Source organism: Columba livia, chromosome 3, assembly GCF_036013475.1.
Source record: "Columba livia isolate bColLiv1 breed racing homer chromosome 3, bColLiv1.pat.W.v2, whole genome shotgun sequence".
Taxonomy (NCBI): Eukaryota; Metazoa; Chordata; class Aves; order Columbiformes; family Columbidae; genus Columba; species Columba livia.
The window spans coordinates 59,251,987-59,272,284 of NC_088604.1; the positions used below are offsets into that span (position 1 = coordinate 59,251,987).

The 20,298-nt window shown below is 38.3% G+C and overlaps 1 protein-coding gene across 40 annotated transcripts in view; it reads left to right on the top strand.

Moving 5' to 3' along the window:
* EYA4 (EYA transcriptional coactivator and phosphatase 4) overlaps nucleotides 1–20,298 on the top strand; it is a 155,693-nt gene that overhangs the window by 102,974 nt on the left and 32,421 nt on the right. For 6 of the 40 annotated variants that reach the window (XM_065057010.1, XM_065057006.1, XM_065057024.1 and 3 more), the window contains 9 exons: nucleotides 2,030–2,154; nucleotides 3,317–3,400; nucleotides 9,027–9,119; nucleotides 14,836–14,902; nucleotides 16,771–16,913; nucleotides 17,055–17,198; nucleotides 18,153–18,232; nucleotides 18,580–18,763; nucleotides 18,863–18,889. In XM_065057010.1, the coding sequence (XP_064913082.1) occupies nucleotides 2,030–2,154; nucleotides 3,317–3,400; nucleotides 9,027–9,119; nucleotides 14,836–14,902; nucleotides 16,771–16,913; nucleotides 17,055–17,198; nucleotides 18,153–18,232; nucleotides 18,580–18,763; nucleotides 18,863–18,889 (947 nt within the window). The remainder of the gene's footprint in view (nucleotides 1–2,029; nucleotides 2,155–3,316; nucleotides 3,401–9,026; nucleotides 9,120–14,835; nucleotides 14,903–16,770; nucleotides 16,914–17,054; nucleotides 17,199–18,152; nucleotides 18,233–18,579; nucleotides 18,764–18,862; nucleotides 18,890–20,298) is intronic. The other 34 variants (XM_065057031.1, XM_065057030.1, XM_065057032.1 and 31 more) reach the window with 18 other exon arrangements.

The window sequence follows — 20,298 nt, forward strand, 5'->3', positions numbered from 1 at the left end:
GTTTTCAGGAGGATGTCTGGGATACAGAAGATAGAAAATGTCATAGTTAAACTTTCAATAAATATAATAAATATTTATGATGCTGAATGTTGCCTTAACAATTTGCCACTGCTCTTCCTGCCCAGAATATCAATATACAGGAGTGGTTATTCTCACTGAACTATACCAACTGTTCCCTTCTTCCCTAGCCATTGCAATCTTCTACAATGCAATTGGGCTTTTACAGCTCTGTAAGACAATCTTTCTGTTGGCCTTTGTATAATAGTATACATATGGTAAATGGTTCTCCGGTCACAGATGGGCTGGCAACTTTGCTTATACATAGCAAAAATGTTTCTTTGGGGAAAAAATCTGTGTAATTAATTTATAAATGAAGTAAGGAAAAGGCGAGCACACACTGCAAATTGGATTGCAATTACCGGTCTAACAAGAAATGTTCCTTGTCTGCTTTTTTTGAGAAAAGCAGATCTGTTGTCCCTGAATGAAAGCCATCCACAGTCCCCCAGTATAACTGACACTGAAATCCGTTGCAGTCTAAATCCACTTGAAATTTTACAATTTGCGAGAAATTACTCAGAAGAAAATAAATACCAAGAGAGCTAGTAGGAATATCACAGAATCGACTGGGTTAGAAAAGACCTCAGAGATCATTGAGTCCAACCCTTGGTCCAACTCTAGTCCGTTTACTAGATCATGGCACTAAGTGCCATGTCCAATCTCAGTTTAAAAACCTCTAGGGACGGCGAGTCCACCACCTCCCTGGGCAGGCCATTCCAATGCCTGACCACTCTCTCTGTAAAGAATTTCTTTCTAATATCCAGCCTAAATTTCCCCTGGCAGAGTTTAAGCCCATGCCCCCTTGTCCTATTGCTAACTGCCTGGGAGAAGAGACCAATCCCCACCTGGCTATAACTTCCCTTCAGGTAGTTATAGAGAGTGATGAGGTCACCTCTAAGCCTCCTCTTCTCTAGACTAAACAAGCCCAGCTCCCTCAGCCTCTCCTCATAGGTCTTATGTTCAAGTCCCCTCACCGGTCGTGTTGCTCTTCTCTGGACCCGCTCCAGCACTTCAATGTCTTTCCCGAACTGAGAGGCCCAGAACTGAACACAATACTCCAGGTGTGGCCTCACCAATGCAGAGTACAGGGGAAGGATCACTTCCCTTGTCCTGCTGACCATGCTGTTTTTGATACAGGACAGGATACCGTTGGCCTTCTTGGCCACCAGGGCACACTGTTGGCTCATGTTGAGCTTCCTGTCAATTAGTACCCCCAGGTCCCTTTCTGTCTGACTGCTCTCCAGCCACTCTGTGCCCAGCCTGTAGCGTTGCAGGGGGTTGTTGTGACCAAAGTGCAGCACCCGGCACTTGGCCTTATTGAACTTCATCCCATTGGAATCAGCCCATTTTTCCAGTCTATCCAGATCCCTCTGCAGAGCCCTCCTGCCTTCCAGCAGGTCGACACTCCCTCCCAACTTGGTGTCTTCAGCAAATTTGTAAGATTAAAGAATCTTCCAGATGTACATGAAAGTTCTGTTCATTCACCTGTAAGGTCTGTTCCTATGATTTAGTGTGGATGCAGTGACTGCTGATGGTTGAATACAGGTAATGGGAGGCAGAAGTTCCGATTCTCACTTTCTGTATAATCACTGACTTTTCATTTAATTTCTCTGTTTTTGTCTAAGAAATACCTATATATGTGCATTGATTCCTCCATCTGTCCATCCATATAATATATATGCATTCCCTCATGCACATCTTTTACAAGCTCTTTGAGCAGTTTCATAAGCCTGTGTCATTTACTTCATAATACCTCAAGGAAAAGTGAAAAATACTGGCCTTGTTCACATCAAATTATTAGCTACTTTCTTTGGTTCGGTAAAAGCAAAGAAGACCTTAAAGGAACCTGCATTAATTTGTTAATCTGGCAGCATTACAAACTCTCCTTGTAAAAAAAGTTGTTGTGGAAAAAGCAGATTATTATAGATAGAATCACAACGTATTTAAATACTGTGACCTTCTTCTTTAACAGGTCTATGGAAATGCAAGATCTAGCCAGTCCTCATAATCTTGTTGGAAGTAGTGATGCACCGGGTAGTTCCAAACTGGATAAACCTAATCTCAGTAGCACATCAGTTACAACAAATGGAACAGGAGGTAAGTGTAAGATGCTGTTGGCACATAGAAAGTTTTGGCTAGATTTTGATCATATGCGTTTTTTAACGTAATTTCAAGGATGAGCTTAAATCCATTTATAGACACAGCAAAAATTATGAAAAAATGCCAGTCATACCAGTGAAAATCTACTAATTCCAACAGCACTTCTTTGATTTGCACCAATTGAAGTAAGAGGCAGAACTGTGCAAAGGTGAAACAAAGAAAGCATTGGAATGGCTGCTTTGAACATAGTGTTAAAGGTTTGGTTATACCTGCTGGTAACTTGAAACAGATTGCATTTTCTGTGTCATACTTTATTGCTGAGTAATAATTTACTCTTATACCCTAAGCTACTCACATTTAGTTTAATTTAAAATCTCTGTGAAACTAGGTTCCAGTAACTGAAATTAGGTTCCAGTAATTTTTTTAACATGATGAATATGTTAATTCCATTTCTTGGCAGGTAATAGAAGTTTGTTGTAAAGAGATTTTTAGATTTTCCTCAAAAGTAACTGGATATCACTGCTTTATGTATTGCTATAGGGACAGTACTACCATGCAGCTACAACACAGATGTTCCTGTGCTTTCAGATGATAGATTCTGCCACAGCTGAATTGAAGCAGTGGGAGGCAGGGTACCACATTCTGAGATGGAGTCCTCTTCCCATTAGTGTCCATGGGATTGACACCACATACATGAGTCAAGTTAGAGTTTCAGCCCTCCTTTTTGGAGTTTCTATGTTGCTGTCTGTTTTAACAGTTGGAACTGAGAAAATTTTTTTAGTTTGTTCTTTCTGGCCGCAATGTAAAGCATTTTATTCACTTATCCCTATTTAGAAAAAGTATCTGTCAATGTAAATAAAAAGTGTATGTGCATGTGAGGGTAACAGAGCTCTACTGAGAAGGGCTCAACCATTAATGTTCAACCTATTTGCATAAAGAGAAGGGAAAACTTACCATACCATTAAAGAACACTAATAACTGGTTGCATCTATATTATACTTGCATAAACAAACCAGTTAAAATAATACTAATAAAAACAACACAGTGCAGTTAAAAAGACTTGGCTTGAAGTGCAAAAACACTTACTTGTCTTGAAGACTATTCACACACTCTGAATAGGCATTGGGACAATGAACCGTTATGCCATTCCTGTTCTCAGGAGACAACATGACTGTGTTAAATACTGCAGACTGGCTGCTGAGTTGCAGTACTCCTTCTTCTGCAACAAGTATGAGAGACCCTGGTACAGTGCATGTGTGTGGTGGTGTATCTCTGTGACTGCTGTGTAATATCTCTCTTGGTTTGCTCTGTTCTTTTGTTATGCAGTTTTAACATCTTAATGTTTGTGTTTGTGGTTTGGTTGGGGGAGGCAGGGTTGTTGTTGGTTTTCTTTTGTTGTTTGTTTTTGTTTGTTTGTTTGTTTTTCCCACCACTCCTTCTCAGAGTCATTTCCTACAGCCAGAAAACTGGTAGGAACTTGCCAGAAGTAGCTGTCTTACCATACATTTGATGAGCAAATGAATTTTAACTGACTTAAAATTAGCTTAACTGCCTACATGATCTGAGAGACCGGGAGGGCCCTGTGCTGACTAGCATTGCTGGGAACTGCCAGTAGTCAGTGTTGCTGGAAGTCTGACCAATGAATTTTCCACAGAATGCCCATTTGTTTTTATTTTATTTTTAGGTACAACACTGCATGGTTACCTGAGCACAGATCAAGGCTGACATTATTGTTACGACTCATAATTACTGTTTTCATTTTTTAAGTTTGTGTCCAGTGTGCTAGTACACAAAGTACAAAAGATCATTTGCACTAGAATAACATTCCATATGAATGCTACTGCTCAGTTACAAGAATTTAGGTTTAAGGAAGGACTGAGATAACTTAGTCTGTCACCTCAGTTAACTGTTCATCATGTTGAGATAAACGTAGAAAGTAATAGAATTACTAATTATCAGTAGTGGGGAAATGTTATGTGAAAGTCCTTGCATTACTGAGGACACTTCGACATTGCTGCAAACTTAAATCTGATTTTCCATAGGCAGTAGTATATTTAGATCTGTGCTTCCAGTTGAGTGTATTCCTAGGAAAACCCTTAAGGCTTGTTAAAAAAAAGAGGAAAATCGTTCCTATGATAACCTATGTGGTCTATTGTTTAATGTGAGCTTTTAGTCAGACTTTATGTTGTAGACGCTGTTGCCTGTTGGGACCTGTACTCTAAGTTTGTCTTAGAATAATTTGGAAGGGACCCCTGGAGGTCAGCTAGGCCAACCCCTGCTGAAAGCAGGACGAGCTTTGCTGTTAGATCATGTTGCTCAAGGCAGCGCCTAGCTGGGTGTTGAATATCCCCAAGGGTGGAGATGCCCCAGCCTCTCTGGGCACCTGTCCCAGGGCCTGACTGTTCTCACAGAGCAGAATTTTTCTTTTACATCCAATTTGATTTTTCTCTTGCTGAAACCTGTGGCTGTTGCTTCCAGTCATTTCACAGGGCTTCTTTTGAGAAGAGCCTGCCTTTGTTCTTTGTCATCTTTGCACCTTCCCATTAGTTAGCTTCAGGCAGCAATTAGCTCTCCCCTCAGCCTTATCTTACTAGGACAGAACAAGCCCAGCTTCTTCTGTCTGTCCTCATTCATCTTATGCCCCTGTGCCTGACCATTGTGGCAGCCCTGCCCTGCATGTGCAGTCTTCACTGTTAGCAACACTCTTTCCAGCTTGAGATTGCTTTGCATTCAACTTTTATTCTTTCAATACGTAAAAAAATAAAACTAATACACACTCTAAAAATAGAATATTACATTTATATTGTTTAAAGTATTCTTCCAAAATGGTAGTTCAAACTCATAGTCTTTGCATTATGTCTAGAGTGGTTGCCATCAGAGTGTCAGAACCACACTTGCATGTGTCAGGAAACCTAGGGATGATTCTGTGTTTTTACTTGGTGTCAGCTTTTATTTCAATTTCAGCTTTAAATGTTCCTGGGGTTTTGATCTGATGTTAGATTTTTTCTTTTTTCTTTTTTTTTTAATCAGATTAGTTATTTTTCCCCTCTTGGTTTAATGACATGCGACATAAAGAAAAGTAGTAGTCCAAATGTTGAGCTACACTAAAAAAAAAGAACTTTATGAATTCCTTAGTATGATAAAATCTGACTATAACAAAGTCAAACTGTTTAAAATCAAGCACATATAAAAACACTTTCTACATGTATTTTTCTACAAAGCACAGTGCCAATATGGTGTTTTTCCTCAAGTTAAGTACATGAGAGAGTTTCTTTTGGTTTACGTCCTTTTCTGCCTGACAGGGAGAGAAAAAGACGGTGGCTGCACCGATGGAAGTGCACTGCAGCTGGTATTAACCAGAACTAGACACAAATTTAAAGTAAACATTTCAATTAATTACTGAAGTTTTTGTTGAAGCGGTTAGGCACATACTGAAGTGTCTTTCTGGATGCAATATTGAACATAGGTTTGTGGCTTGGTATGGTCAACCATCTTGAATAGAAAGAGCTTAAGGTACTTAAAGTTATTTTTTTTTCATGCAGGTAAATGTCCACACTCTTGTGGTGGGTTAACCTTGGCTGGACATCAGGTGCCCATCAAGCTGCTCTATCACTTCCTCTCCTCAGCTGGACAGAGGAGAGAAAATATGACCAAAGGCTCATAGGTTGAGATAAGGACAGGGAGGTCACTTAGCAGTTACCATCACAGGCAAAACAGGGAAAATAATTTGCTACCAAGCAAATCAAGGTAGGGTAATGAGAAATAAAACCAAGTCTTAAAACCCCTTACCCCCATCCCATCCCTTCTTCCCAGGCTCCACTTCACTCCCAAATTCCCTACTTACTTCCTGCAAGTGGCTTAGAGGGACGGGGAATGGGGGTTGTTGTCCATTCATCACATGTTGTCTCTGCTGCTCCTTCCTTGTCATGGGGAGGACTCCTCATACTCTTCCCCTGCTCCAGCCTGGGGTCCTCCCTGCACTGCAGGTAGACCTCTGCTCCACCATGGACCTCCATGGGCTGCAGAGGGACAGCCGACCTCACCGTGGCTGCACCATGGGCTGCAGGGGAATCTCTGCTCTGGTGCCTGGAGCACCTCCTGCCCTCCTTCTTCACTGGGCTTGGTGTCTGCAATGCTGTGTCTCTCACGTATTTTCACTCCTGTCTTCCAGCTGCAGTTGTGCAGCAGTTTTTCCCCTTCTTAACTGTGTTATCCCAGAGGTGCTACCAGTGTCAGTGATGGGCTAGACATTGACCTGTGGTGAGTCTGTCTTGGAGCCATCTGGCATTGGTTCTGTCAGACATGGGGGAAGCTTCTGGCAGCTTCTCGCAGGAGCCACCCCTTTAGCCCCTCCACTAGCAGAATCTTGCCATGCAAACCCAATACAGCTCTGCAAAGAAAAGAAACACACATCTTATGAAGTAAAATATGACCAAAGATCTTCAGAGGACAAAAGACAAATCTTTCCAACTTGGTATGATTTTTCATTCTCCTTCTGAAGTACATGCAGATATCTGTATATAGTAATCAGGAAACAAATTAATTTAGTTACTTCTAAACTTCAGGCAACAATACATGTTCCACATGACTGAAAAGCCTGAGATTCAATGCAGGCAATCATTTTGTGACAAATTACCCTGAAGATTTTTACTGTTGTATATTTTTATGGATCTGATGCAAATGAAATCACATCCTTGTCATCTAAATAGACAAGTGTGAACAGTTGATTACTCTTATGAATGACTTTGTTCATTTTGTGTCATTTTTGTCACAGCTTTTTTTTTAAATCAGAAGATAATAGTCTGCAAAATGATGAGGAGTGCACAGCAGCTTGAAGAAACATGGCTAAAAGTCTTCCCTGATGATTTAATATTGAATTAATATCCTGTTGCTTGCAGGGAGAATAAATGGGTGTGATAGTTTTATTAAAGATAAATGATAATGAAAAGAAGTCTATAGTTAAAAGGCAGACATCCAAATATTTTTAAGTCTCGCACAGTAAATGGAAAGATACAGCATAGCTGTAACTTGTGTAAGAAAGTGCTGCTTGGTTTGATTAGCATTCCAGCATCAGTGACACCACAGGGAACTCACCTGTCATAGAGCCAAATACAACCTGATTTCTTAAGTGTTCACTGCATAGGTCACTTGTGCAATTGTAGACATCTGCAGCATCCCAAATCAGTCAAAGTAAGATTCCTTAAGCAGTGTGGCGGGAAATGAGGTGTGATATCGCAGAAGAGGTAACTTATGCCGGGCCCATCACAAGCAGCTGTATTGGTAGCTGTGTAATTCCTGTTGAGCTCCTTGTTGTGCTCATAGGCACACAGAGGAACAGCATAATGGTTCTGTAGGTATTATTCTGCACATTTTTCCCACGAGAAAACCAAGTCCTTTATTTAGCTCATCCACTACCTTTTCCACTACAGACTATAAGAAAGATGGTGAACTTGAGGGCAGCTCAGGCTGTACTTGGACTGAATTGCTCTCTGGAAGTACTTCTCTTTCTTGATTGAACCTAAAGGGACATTAGTATGCACCTTTTGTATGCTTAAGTTAGGTGACTTGAATCTGAGCCATAGTTTGTAAATACATTGCCAGCTCAGAATGTGAAACTCTCCCCCTCCTCTTACTATTGCCAGTGAAGTCAAACATGGATGCAGTGATGTTGACAGATGAGAGCTTTGGTCGGCTTAGCTGGTGTCCTTCAGAGGCATCAGGTAACTAGCTGGCAGAAAATGCCTTTGCTTGGCGCATGTTAGACCTGCTGGGGGGCTTTGCCAGCTCAGCTGTCACAGCAAAGGCTCCTCTACAAATCCTGGACTGTGTCTTTGGAATTTCCGTATCTGGCATAAGACCATGGTAGTGGTCCATGTGAGTCCTTATTGCCACTTTGCTCTGCTCCCCTGGGTAGCAACTGGTCCTGTAGTATCTGTAAGCAAGTTGTTGATATATATGTGATAGATGCTCACACACACACCTAACTGGCCTTTGCAAAGCAATTGTGATAGTATGTTGATGGTTTCCAATTTCCTCGTTAAACATCTAATAAAAGCTGCAGTGTATTTTGTACCACTGTTTCTTACCACGTTGATTAGAAGGGTGATTCCCAAACTCCATTACAAAAGTCCATGCCAGATGGTCTGTTCAGGTAACATATTAAACTATAAAATCTAGATTGCCTCTGTGGTGCTTTCAGTTATAGCTTGGATGGTGAGAGTGCATGATGATCTGTAAGAAATAATTTGAGGTCAGAGTGGACCCAAGTGTTTGGTAAACTCTGAGTTAGAAGCTGACTTTTTGTGGCTGTTGTTTGTGTCCTACTCTAGTTCTTTTGCTTTTTTTTTCTTCCAAACTTCTCTCTTCATTTATGGAAAATTGCTTGCTGGTGACCTAGCTCAAACCCCCTCTCCCCCCCAGACTCTGTAAAAAGAGGAAAAGACAGAATGCTGGCACTGTGAAAGTAATTTGTTTCTATATGAGCATGAAACCATATTATTATTATTGTTTCACTTGTCAGGTAAAACTACTTTTGTTATGTGCTACATCCCTTCACAGCTAATGTTTCCTTCCTCTCTGCTACTCCTAGGGAATTGTTAGAATCAATTAGATTTAGGTTGAAATATCCCCAGAAGATATTCCAGTTGCTAAAACCAGCAGATAGATGAATGCACAGATAAAAAACTATGTAGATGCATGGCCATTCCAGGCTGAGCAAATGTAGATTGTCTCAGTCCTGTGGTAGAGTGAAGGTCGAAGCTGTTGCAGCGCATGCTTGTTCTAGCTGGACTACGGCTCATGAGACTGGCATGAAGACTCCAGTATAAATTTAGAAGTAAAATCTCATGTCTACTTATTCTTCTACGTAGTGTCTCTTCTTGCAGTCAAAACAGAACCCATGAACAGCAGTGAAACAACAACAACAACTGGAGATGGATCGCTTGACACTTTTACTGGGTCAGGTAAAGCCATAACAAGATCACGTATTGCTAGATGCATATTTATAGAGCATTTAATAACCTTCGCTAATGAACATCTCACTGCATGGAAGCAATCTTTATAAAACTACTATAAAGTAACATTTTAATACGTAATAATAATAATAATAATTAATAACTTTTTCATTTTTGTAAATGAAAATCTGTAATTTTTATGAGCTGTGATGTTAAAGAAGCTCTCATGGTACCTAAGACAATTGCTCTATGCAAAAATCTTATAGTAATAATATTATTGTACTGTAGATTTTTTCTCAGTCTTGTATGCTCTTAGGAAGAAAAAATTTGATTGTATTTGTAACAGCCATTCTAATCCATAAAATTTAAAATCTTAAAATTTATATTTCAGTGCTAATCTTTTGATTTCTGTGAGCAGTGTGTTAGTTTAAACACTGTCCAGATTTCCACAAGCTACTTTCTTTCCATGAAAATGTAGTCTATATTTTACTTTAAATAAACATGAGTTTCAGTTACTTCTTCTCAAAAAAATCAAACAAACAGCAATTTTAAAGTAGATTCCTATAAATTATTAAAAGGTGATGAACTCTGGAAAAGTACAGATAATTTGCCTTCTAATCACTAAGCTGAATCCTGCTAATAATAATATTAACAAGGAGAGAGAAAAGAATAAATTTTGCATCTGAAAATACCAGTTTACTGATGGCCTGAGTGAAATGTCACTGAAGCCAGAAATCGCAGTCCACACTAAAACTACTGTGAATTTGGTAGACTTAGGTAGTCAAGCCCTATTTGAAATGTTTTGGAAATCACAATGTTTCTGTGTAATGAAAATATTTTTAAAATTCATTTTTATGTGTCTGGAATTGTTTTTTAGGCGTCAGTAAATGCAGATATGCTCTGAAGCTGCTTATTCAGGAAAGTATTTGTAACAAACTTAGTGCCCAAAGGAAAGGTCTTTTGTGAGATGTAAAGCAGGTCAATACTGATTAGAAAAAAAAAAAATGAAACCATTGTCCTTGTGGTGATTATACTGAAAGGAACCCCATTAACTTAAAGTTTAACAAGTTCCACAAAAAAAATTAATAGTCCTGGCTAAAAATGAGCTTTTATTTTTCACCCTGTTGTCAGTCTATCCTAAAATTGTATAAGTAATGATTACAGATTGTAAAATATACAACCATATATGTGATTTTGTAATTGTTAGTGAAATTTTATCAGGTTCCAACATATATTTAAGACATCTGAGTTGGATTCTATGTGTAAAACATGGCTAAGGCAACATTTTCCTGAAGAGGTGCCAAAAATTGCAGCCTCCAGTTCAGGTTTAGATAGCTAAGTAACAGCTTGATATCCCCAGGTGCCACTCACCTGTTAGCTTCCACTGACTCCAAAAGGAGTGTTGAGATCTCTACACTTTGGAGGTTTGGAAACAATTGGAATCTGAGCCTTACACAATAATTTCTGTCTATTATCCACCTGTATACTCCAAAGAAATATGAGCCTGATTCTCAGCTTAGGCCACAAACTCAAGTATTAAATGATTATGGTCATTCATGGGGGGAAATCAATAGTCTGCCTGTCTGGGTGATGTGTATCCTTCTTCATCAGAGCAAGACGCAGAGCTGCGTTGATAATGCACTGAGCCTTTCATAAAGTGTAATTCCATTGCTTTCACATTTGCCTTGTACTGGTACTTGCAAATTGGGCAATTTGTTTGGCTCAGTTGTGTGGACAAAGTGCTAAAGAAAAATAAAATCTCACAAAAACATATTTCTCTGACTTTAATCTAACTGGTTATTTGGGAAGTTTAGTGGGTTGCTAAAGGCAATAACTACTGACTAGTAGAAAGATGTCATTTCAGACAACCAGCTGCAATGGAAAATAATGCCTAACGAAGCCCAACAGTGAACAGTTTGTTTTTTCCTGATGACCAGTTACATATGTATGTTATTCCCAGTGGTGACAAGGTGATAATGTTAGTGCTTTCCTGCAGTTTTCAGAGCACCTGTGAGCTCATTTCATGAGGATACCTAGACATTAAATATTTTATGAAATGAGATGTGGGTGAAAAGAGAAATCCTTGTGCTGAGACCCATTTGAGAGTCTGCCATGCAGAAATCCTCCCCGTCAAATATTCTACCCATTAAAATTGATTTCCATGCTCCAAGGGCAACGAAAACCCATGACATGTCCTGGAGCTGAGCAGAAGGCTGAATGAGCCCTGCGGGGTGTAAAGTAGCCAGCTCTGTCCCTAATGACCAGCTGTAACAGAAAAAATGATGGTCAAACAGACTGTGTGAGGTACAGGGCAGGAGAGGCACATTAGGCTTCACAGGTAACTATGATTAACCCCTATCTTTGATTGAAAAGTTGAAAAATAAATCACATAGACCTCTTGAATTGAGAGTCACCATAGTGGCCTTAGCCAGGCCATTGGGCCAGGTCCTGCTCAGGGCTGCAGCTCATGTGGTGCAGGGCTCCTGTTCCTCTGTCCTGCAGAGCTGCCCCTGGAAACAACTGTGCCTCTTAGCAAGGGTTGGCGAGGTGGGCAGTCACTTTATGCACACCTCTCCCTCCCCCTTTTTCCCCAAAGAATGACAGTTAGTATCAGTATACTCAACTTGAAGCCTTGTGGTCCTGCAGCAGACTCCTGTTGGGGTGGATATTCTCAGGATGTGAAAAGTTAAGCAACCTTGAACTGAGCATTTTCACACTCTGTGAATTTGCTGCAGCGGCTGTGCTGTGAGTGCATGCATTTGTATGTTTATATTGCTTACAGTACTGGATTAATTTGAGAACCGTTTATCATTTTAATGGAGTGGAGGGAGAGACATTTGAAGTTCTCATCATCCTTTTTAGTTAGTACTTATCACACACAAAAAGGATATAAAAAACAATTTCTGAAGGGTATAAGGGTGAAGTTAGGAAATGCCACCTCTGTATAACCTACATTTGGTCCCCTTGTGTGCAGACTTTGTGATTTGTCATTTAAATGAATCCTTTTTAACCTAACCTCTTTGCATAGTATTTTCCAGATGCGTAATGAAAAAATAAAAAATCCTAGCCTGTGTTAATCTAGTGAACACAACACATACTATCCGAACAGTTTATGATCATTCAAATTCTCCACAGCCACCTTGGCCAGCTGAGCTAACAGGGTAACTGGTAAGAGCTGGCTGTCAGCTTCTTGTCCCCTCTGTGAATCAGCATTAGTGGGGACTGGAGTATGCCCTCAGTGCCGTGGTGAGACCTGAGAAATCAAGGGTCTTATACCTGCCCTGAAGAGCATTCCTCTGGTAAATTCAAGTAGTGAAGTCTTAGAAATATTTGAGTTTTTCAGAGAAGCAGTTTGGGTTTGGTTTTAATATAAGCAACATAAAACAGTTTTTAGCCCCACTTATATAAAATTGCACAGTTAGTATATAAACACCATGACAATCTGTCTCCACCATCTCCTCCATTGCCAACAGTCCTCAGAAGTAGGGTTAGGAGGCTACCCAGCAGTGAAAGTTGTTTAAGTTTGATAAACCTTAGAATATGATCTATGGCATACAGGTGTAGTCCACAGTCTCAGTCATAATGCTCTCTTATAGTAGGTCTTACACCCTGTGTTTCTCACACATCTCACAGTCTAAAATGTAGTACACAAATCAGTGGAACAAGCTATCAGAGAAAGAGTGAAAGAACAGACTTTTTAGTTGGAAAGGTACACAGTTTACTCTGAGGGCCCTTGCCTCTTTTTTTCTCTCTTCCCTGCAACCAGTAGTATCATCAGGGAAACTGGGAAGAAAAAATAAATATTTTCTTGTCTGAATTTATAAAATAAGGTACATGCAGAAAGAATAAAAAAAGCAGGCAGGACAGTTTTTGCTGAAAATATTAGGTTTTGATGGCTCAAATTATTTAAATGAAATCAGTCATTTTTTGTAGTTTACATCAGATGTAGTGGAATTGCAAATGTGCTTTAACTAAACTGATTAAACAATTGAGCTGTCATCCAGCAAATGATCAGACAAAAAGTGGAGCAGTATGGGCAAAAAAGATCCGATAAGCCAATAATGGATCACAAAAAATCCTCGAGGATCACCAAGGGCACTCTTAGCTATTGTTTGTTTTTAGAAAGGTCATAGGGATACTACAGGGAAGACTAATTACTCTTCAAGCCTTAAATACCTGAGAGCATCCTTTAGAGTTCTCTGGACTGATTATGTTGATATATACAGCTCTAGGTTCGTCTAACTCTGGGAATAGCTGTATGCATACCTAGTCAATCACTCTGCAGTTTGAGCTTAAACTATGGAAAGGCATTCTCAAAAAAGAAAAAAGAAAGAAAAATAATATCCACACAAAATTAAATTCAGCAGACTTCCATCACAGGCAAATTCTCAATATCTTTTCAATCAGCAACTCTTTTATGAAATCTGATGGCATATGATCCAAAAATTATCATCCAATTCTTCTTTATTGTCAAGCCATACTCAACTGCACATTTTGAAAAGAAGCTGATTGGTTTTCTTCTCCTGTATTTTCCTTTTAAGTTTTGCATGTTTTAAATGCATTTAAAGTAGCTTTAAAAATATGGAGTTCAGCATATGTTCAAAGCAATAGATCTCAAAGACGTTAATTAGGCCTGGATGTAGAAATGCATCATGTTTCATAAAATAGTTCGGAACCTAAACCTATTTGTCACTTATATAATTCTGAAAGTTCATTTCTGCTACCATTATGAACAACTCAGGAAGAGGGCACACTTTGAAGTACAACTATGATTGATTAGACTAAAGAAATTCCAGTGCTTCGTTGTGTACTACTTTAATCTTTTGAAAAGTGAATGAACAGCAGATGGCCTAATAAAGACACTCTGTATATTTGCCCAGTATGGATTTGCTCTGAAGGGATTGGTTCAACACTTCAGAGTACATATATTTGGAATACATCTGTCTTAGTCAAGACAGATGGCTAAAGGAAAGAGAAACTTCCCAACACTTGGAATTAATCCAGTGGGAGCACTGCTTCTGAATGAAATTTTAATGGGATATGGCTATTGTTCTGTTAGCTTTCTTGGAAGAATGCAGCTGAGAATAGTATAGATGTACACAATTTTGATGGCTACTGGACAAGACAGTTTATGTCTACTTTTGAAATAAAAATAGTGGGTTTAGTGGCTATGTTCTAATTGGCCTGTTGATAAAGGAATGGTATTCATTTTCTAGTAGTCAATCCAGTATCTTCCATCACCTAAACAGACTAAAATTAACCACACCCATATACAATGTATTATTCCTGCCCACTAGTAATAATAAACTTATTAATGTGAGACTTAGAAGTATGTGTATTTAATTTCAATCCCATGCAATACCATATGTTAAATCGCAAGATTCTTTTTAGCTACAAATTTTAAAACAACTTGCAAATTTGAAAGATCTATGGTGTGTGCATCACGGATAACGTATGAAATACATGCTTCTTCAATATAATGGGAGACATGTCAGTCAATCTAAAAAAGCATGACACACCCCTGCCAACTAAAGAGTTCTATCCAACTATGAATGGTTTGTGAGTTAATTTTTGTATTAAGATGTTGCAGTTCAAGTGACATCTACTTTGTTGAAAAGCTGTCTATTTCAATAAGCTTTTCTGCTAACGTTTCTGCATTAGCATTCAGACTGGCTGTATTGGTCTCATGATGTTTCTAACTGTACTCTTATTTTCTCTTTTGCAGTGATAACAAGTAGTGGCTACAGCCCAAGATCAGCACACCAGTACTCTCCGCAGATATATCCCTCCAAGTTAGTGTCGGCACCTCTTCTGGTCTTTTATAGGGAATTGGCCTTGGATGCAGGCAGTTCTGTTGTTTGTTGCAAACAAGTGTTCATCAGCAGAAGAAACAGAGAGAAAGGAAAATACTTAAGCCTCAGTACTGACTCAATTATATAGCGCTCTCTCCAACTTTTTTTCCTCACGTGACTGCAGAGTAAGATCCTGCTCTATGCAGTATGGGATTGCTGCACAAGAAATACCCTGAGTATCTGAAAATAATCAGACTATTAAGTTCTCAGACATCAGCATCATAACAGTGCTGGCAATGTATACAGACATATTCTGAAGAAGATAGTTTATATTTAGAAATCACAATTGCAGAATTGCATACTGAGGGGTAACAGACCCTCCCAGCACCGGCATTGCCAAACACTTCCAAACATTTCACAGTCATGAACCACCCTTTTCTCCTCCTTCTCCAATATCATAAGATTTTAAAATCAAATAAATTGGATTATCTTTTAATCTCATTTTTATTTTTTTAAGCCAATGAACATTGTTAGGAATAGGAAATTTATTTCACTTTTTTTTTGAGAAAAACAGACTCTTAGACAATCACACGAATTCAGGAGCGGAAGCTTTAGGAAAAAGAACTGAAGATATTATATAAAACTGCTGCAATTGACAGGCTATTATTTTGCTTGTCCTATGGTCTGTGTTGTGCATAATGTATGTTTAATTCCAGTATGCCATCTATTTTTTTCCATTTCTTTGATATAGCTACCTATGTGACTTCGATAAAGAGAAAATGTTGAAACTGTAACTATTTAGGCTTTGCTTTCATATCATGGTAGCCAATATTTTTTGATACAGAAAGTAGGTGCCTGAACTAAGAACAACCTTCATTCCACTTAGAACAGGTTTTGGCAAACTGTAGCAAATACTTTTGGCCAAATAGATTATAAGGTTTAATAGAATGTTTAATGTACTTTTATAATTCATTGGCATCTAAATTAATGAGTAATCTTATTCTGATAGTAACTGCTGCCAACTGTACTGAACTAATTAGAAAGAAAAAAAACAGAATCTGAAATTTAGTCATGGCTTTTAATGGTCAGGTTTCAGTAAGCATAATTCTGCAGAGTGTGTTTATTCAACTCTTGGTCCATAAAGTCTTATTTGACTTACAAAACAATCCAAGACAAATGTTTCTCTGTATGTTTTTGCAGCTCTGGAGGGCAAAAATTTTAAACTTGATTTTATTCAATCTGTCTATAAAACCCCAGTATTTATAAATAAAAGGCCATTTTTATTTCCATTTTATTTTCCTAGCCCATATTTTCGTAATGTTTAAAGCCCATCTGGTTTCCAAACTATTGCCATCAGTATTTTTCATGCTGCTCTCAATGGGCACAATCCATTCCTGTTGAAGCCAGAGGCTAGACGTCTGTTGAAGCAGAACCGTACACAGAGGACATAATGCAGTAGCTTTGATGTTCACCTCTGTGTTTCCTTTATTCTTCTAGTCCAAGTTTCCCTCCACTGGATTAAAAAAACATGAGGGTTTTTCTGACTTAAGCAGGCCGATCTTGGCTCAAAGGGGTCAAATCCATAATAAAGCCATATAGCAGTGGCAAAATTCACCTAGATCTGGATACAGTGGTTTCAGAATTGTAGTGATGGGACAGTAGAAAATATTCACCCTGACCTGGGGAATGTGAGCCGGAATGGTTTTCAGCTTATTTCGGTGGGGGCTGAAATAAATCCCAGAAGAAGAACAGTTGGCAGGATAATGAACTGCCTTTGGACATCTTTAAACCTTTTTCTTTACTTTATTGCTTGAATCAACATACAAAGTATTTGTTGCCACAGTAATGCTATTTTTCCTGATATTTAGGCCCTATCCACACATTCTTTCTACACCAGCAGCTCAAACAATGTCTGCCTATGCCGGACAAACCCAGTATTCAGGAATGCAGCAACCAGCGGTCTATACAGCCTACTCACAGACAGGACAGCCCTACAGCTTACCCACTTACGGTATTTCACCTCTTATTACTTTACTTATGTAGAAGTAAGAGCAATACAGACATGAATGTTTTTTGATTTTTTTTTTATTTGTTTTTTCCAACTGTAAGAAAATATTTTGAAGAATCAGTTGAAAATTAATTTCTTATACAGATTTGGGTGTAATGTTGCCAGGCATCAAGACGGAAAGTGGGCTCTCGCAGACCCAGTCACCACTGCAGAGCGGGTGCCTCAGTTACAGCCCAGGGTTTTCCACCCCACAGCCAGGCCAAACACCCTACTCTTACCAGATGCCAGGTGAGTAACCATGTCCCTCAGGGCTCATCCCATCCCTCTGCTGCTGATGGCCTCCTCTTCCTTCGTATTTATGACATATTTTCCATTTATTTTTCTGAACCCTGGCAAGTATGCCTGCCGTTGGCAGCTACTTTTACCTCTAAAATTTAAAGTTAAGTATTTTTTTCCAGTACTGATATGCATCTATGTATTCATTTTGGTCATCTGTTAACTTAGTTGTGCAATGCAGTCCCTATTTGCACCTTCTTTTTTTAATGGGTGAAATCACATGGCAGGACTAGAAACATATGTTGTATTTATTAGCGTACACAGGTTACTTTTCCTTGTTTCATGTTTCTCAGTATGACATCATTTCATACTTGTTTCTCTTTAGATTAACATAATTTTTTAGGATTTCTCCTTATTTCATATTCATTATTTCATTTGTTATTCAATTATTAATTTATGTATTACCCTTTAATCATTGAGAACCTGTTTTATTTGGGTAATTTTTATGTTTATGCAATGGTTAATATTTTAAATATTACAAATTACAATATGAATTGTCTTATGGTGAAAACGAGGACATGCCTCATTACAGATTGATTAAAAACAACCAGATCGTTAAGAAATTATTTGAAAAATTTTTTGTTCCATGTGTGAACATTTGGTAAAATGTTAGAACTTAAAAATGAAGACAAAAGAGAAAAACAATATTTGAGGAGAGGTGCTTTCTTGAGTGGTGTAATGCAAATATCTTCCTTGCATTGTGTGAAGAAGAATGTATGCCTGTATGTATGGAAGTAGCATTTAATTTCTTTTAATGTTTCATTACAATGTTTTATTGTTTAAAGAGAAAATAAAAGTTGTTTTTCTTCTGATTCATCTGTAACTTAACATGGAGTATCGTATTTAGAACTTCATTTTCATTCACACGCAAGTTCTCGCAGTTAATCGATTTTTTTTAAATTTTAGGTTCTAGTTTTACACCATCATCCACTATTTATGCAAACAATTCTGTTTCAAATTCTACAAACTTCAGTAATTCACAACAGGTATGAATATTAACATTTTTGTTTGTCAGTTACAAAAGGATTTATATAACTCCAATGATAGCGTGCTATTTTAATTTAGATCTGTTATGCTGAATTAGACTCTCTGTGGTTCAATGCTGTTTTCTGAGTCAAGTGATCAAAACCCTAATGGAAGCCTAGTTGCATCTTTTGGCACTTAAATACTACTTTACTTACTATTTCAGTAAATATCCTTAAATTTTAAAAAACCTAAACTAAACCCCCAAAACTCGTGCAAAAGTCATATGATTGCACACTTAGAAATACTTAATGGAAAAATCACTTGTTACGCTACTTAATTAAGTACTCTGCTGCATTTGCTGTTTTAGGATTATCCATCATACACAGCTTTTGGCCAAAATCAATATGCACAGTATTACTCAGCATCAACATATGGTGCATATATGACCTCAAACAACACGGCTGATGGCACTTCATCATCATCATCAACCTACCAGTTACAGGACTCGCTCCCTGGCCTGACTAGTCAACCAGGTACAGATCTACATTCAGGTGAAAAAAAATTTTGCATTTTATTCTGTACTTGTATAAAGACAAGACTTCTATATCCATCTTGTTTGAATATTGACATTTTAACCTCATGCCTTTCAGAAAACTTCATCATGCAAACCAGCCAAAGTAAGCACACTTTTTTTTGTTGTTTAGTTAGGAAACCTGTCTAGTTTGTTTGTTAGTTAAATAACCTCTTTGCAGACTGAAATAGTCATCTATGGAAGGAGAAGGCCTGAAAAAAGTTACAACAGTCTGGTAGGGATCTGTTAGTACCAAAAACAACTACATGGTAACAAACTTTTGGTAAATTTTTAAATAAAAATTTAGTGAGCTCTCCCATTACTGATGGTGGAACATCCCTGTATCCACCTACATGTTATGCTTTAAAGAATTTAAAACAAGATACTGTTGTTCATGTCTTCATGCCCCAGTCATTCTAGCAAGAGTACATGGGCTTTATTCAAATGTATACAAGCGGTGTATCCTAATTCACAAATTTAGGTAACTAAGAATAGAACAACTGACTATTAGCCCACGTCTCTTTAAAAAAATAGCATTGCAGTAGTCGAAGCTGCAAAAAGAATGTTCTCGGGAGCCATCAGGCTCTCCCTTTGCCTGCCCAGCTCTGCCCCCTTGTGCACATCCACTACAGAACAGCACCGCTACTGGGTCATGCCAGCTCCTCGTTTTTTATCATTATCGTTATAACGCAGTTCATGGTCATTCACCTGCTCCATTCTGTGTGTTCTGCAAACACAGATGTTAATATGGATGTTTTTCTTGCTAGATTTCTAAGTTCCTGAACACCTCACTGATGTATTTCCCCCCATTTAATATAAATGGGACTAAATTAAAGTTATGTGTTTGACATTATGCATTTTATAGTGCAGAGCTATGAAGATCTTGGTGGGCTACTTTAGGAATTCACAGCCACAGTCAAATGAGTGTGGTATCCTTACTGGGTGAACAGAGCCTGCTTTTTCATACTCACTTTCCTGTATTGTTTCTATTATATAGGATGTTCTTAAAGATCTCGCTCAGTATTATGTTGTATATCTGTAGCTTAAGTAGCCTAATAAAGCTGTACATAGCATCTGTGGGAGATGGCTTGGTGCTGTTAGAACCATCTCTCCCAGAGGCATGGCTTCACTCACGCAGCATTGGTAGCGTTTGCCTTACCCAGAATGCAAACTTAGAAAGAAAAAGCTAAAAGGTAACTTCAAATCAAGGGAAATTTCAACAGTTGCAAGACATCCATAACAGATACAAATCATATGTAAAATATTTTTGAAAGAGTGTGAAGAGTACTCACAAGTGGTTTTGATAATTGTGTATATCCTGTGTACTTTTCTTTGTTCCTTTGTTATTCTTCCACATTCTTATTTGAGAAAATCAGACAGTGTTTCCCATATTATCTCTCCCTTGTGTGTCTGTGTTTCCTAGAAATGCTGTATAAATTTATCATGTATTACAAACTCTTAGTATTGAATAGCATTGGCTAAGAAAAGGAATTTTACATAGCTTGACCAGGTTGA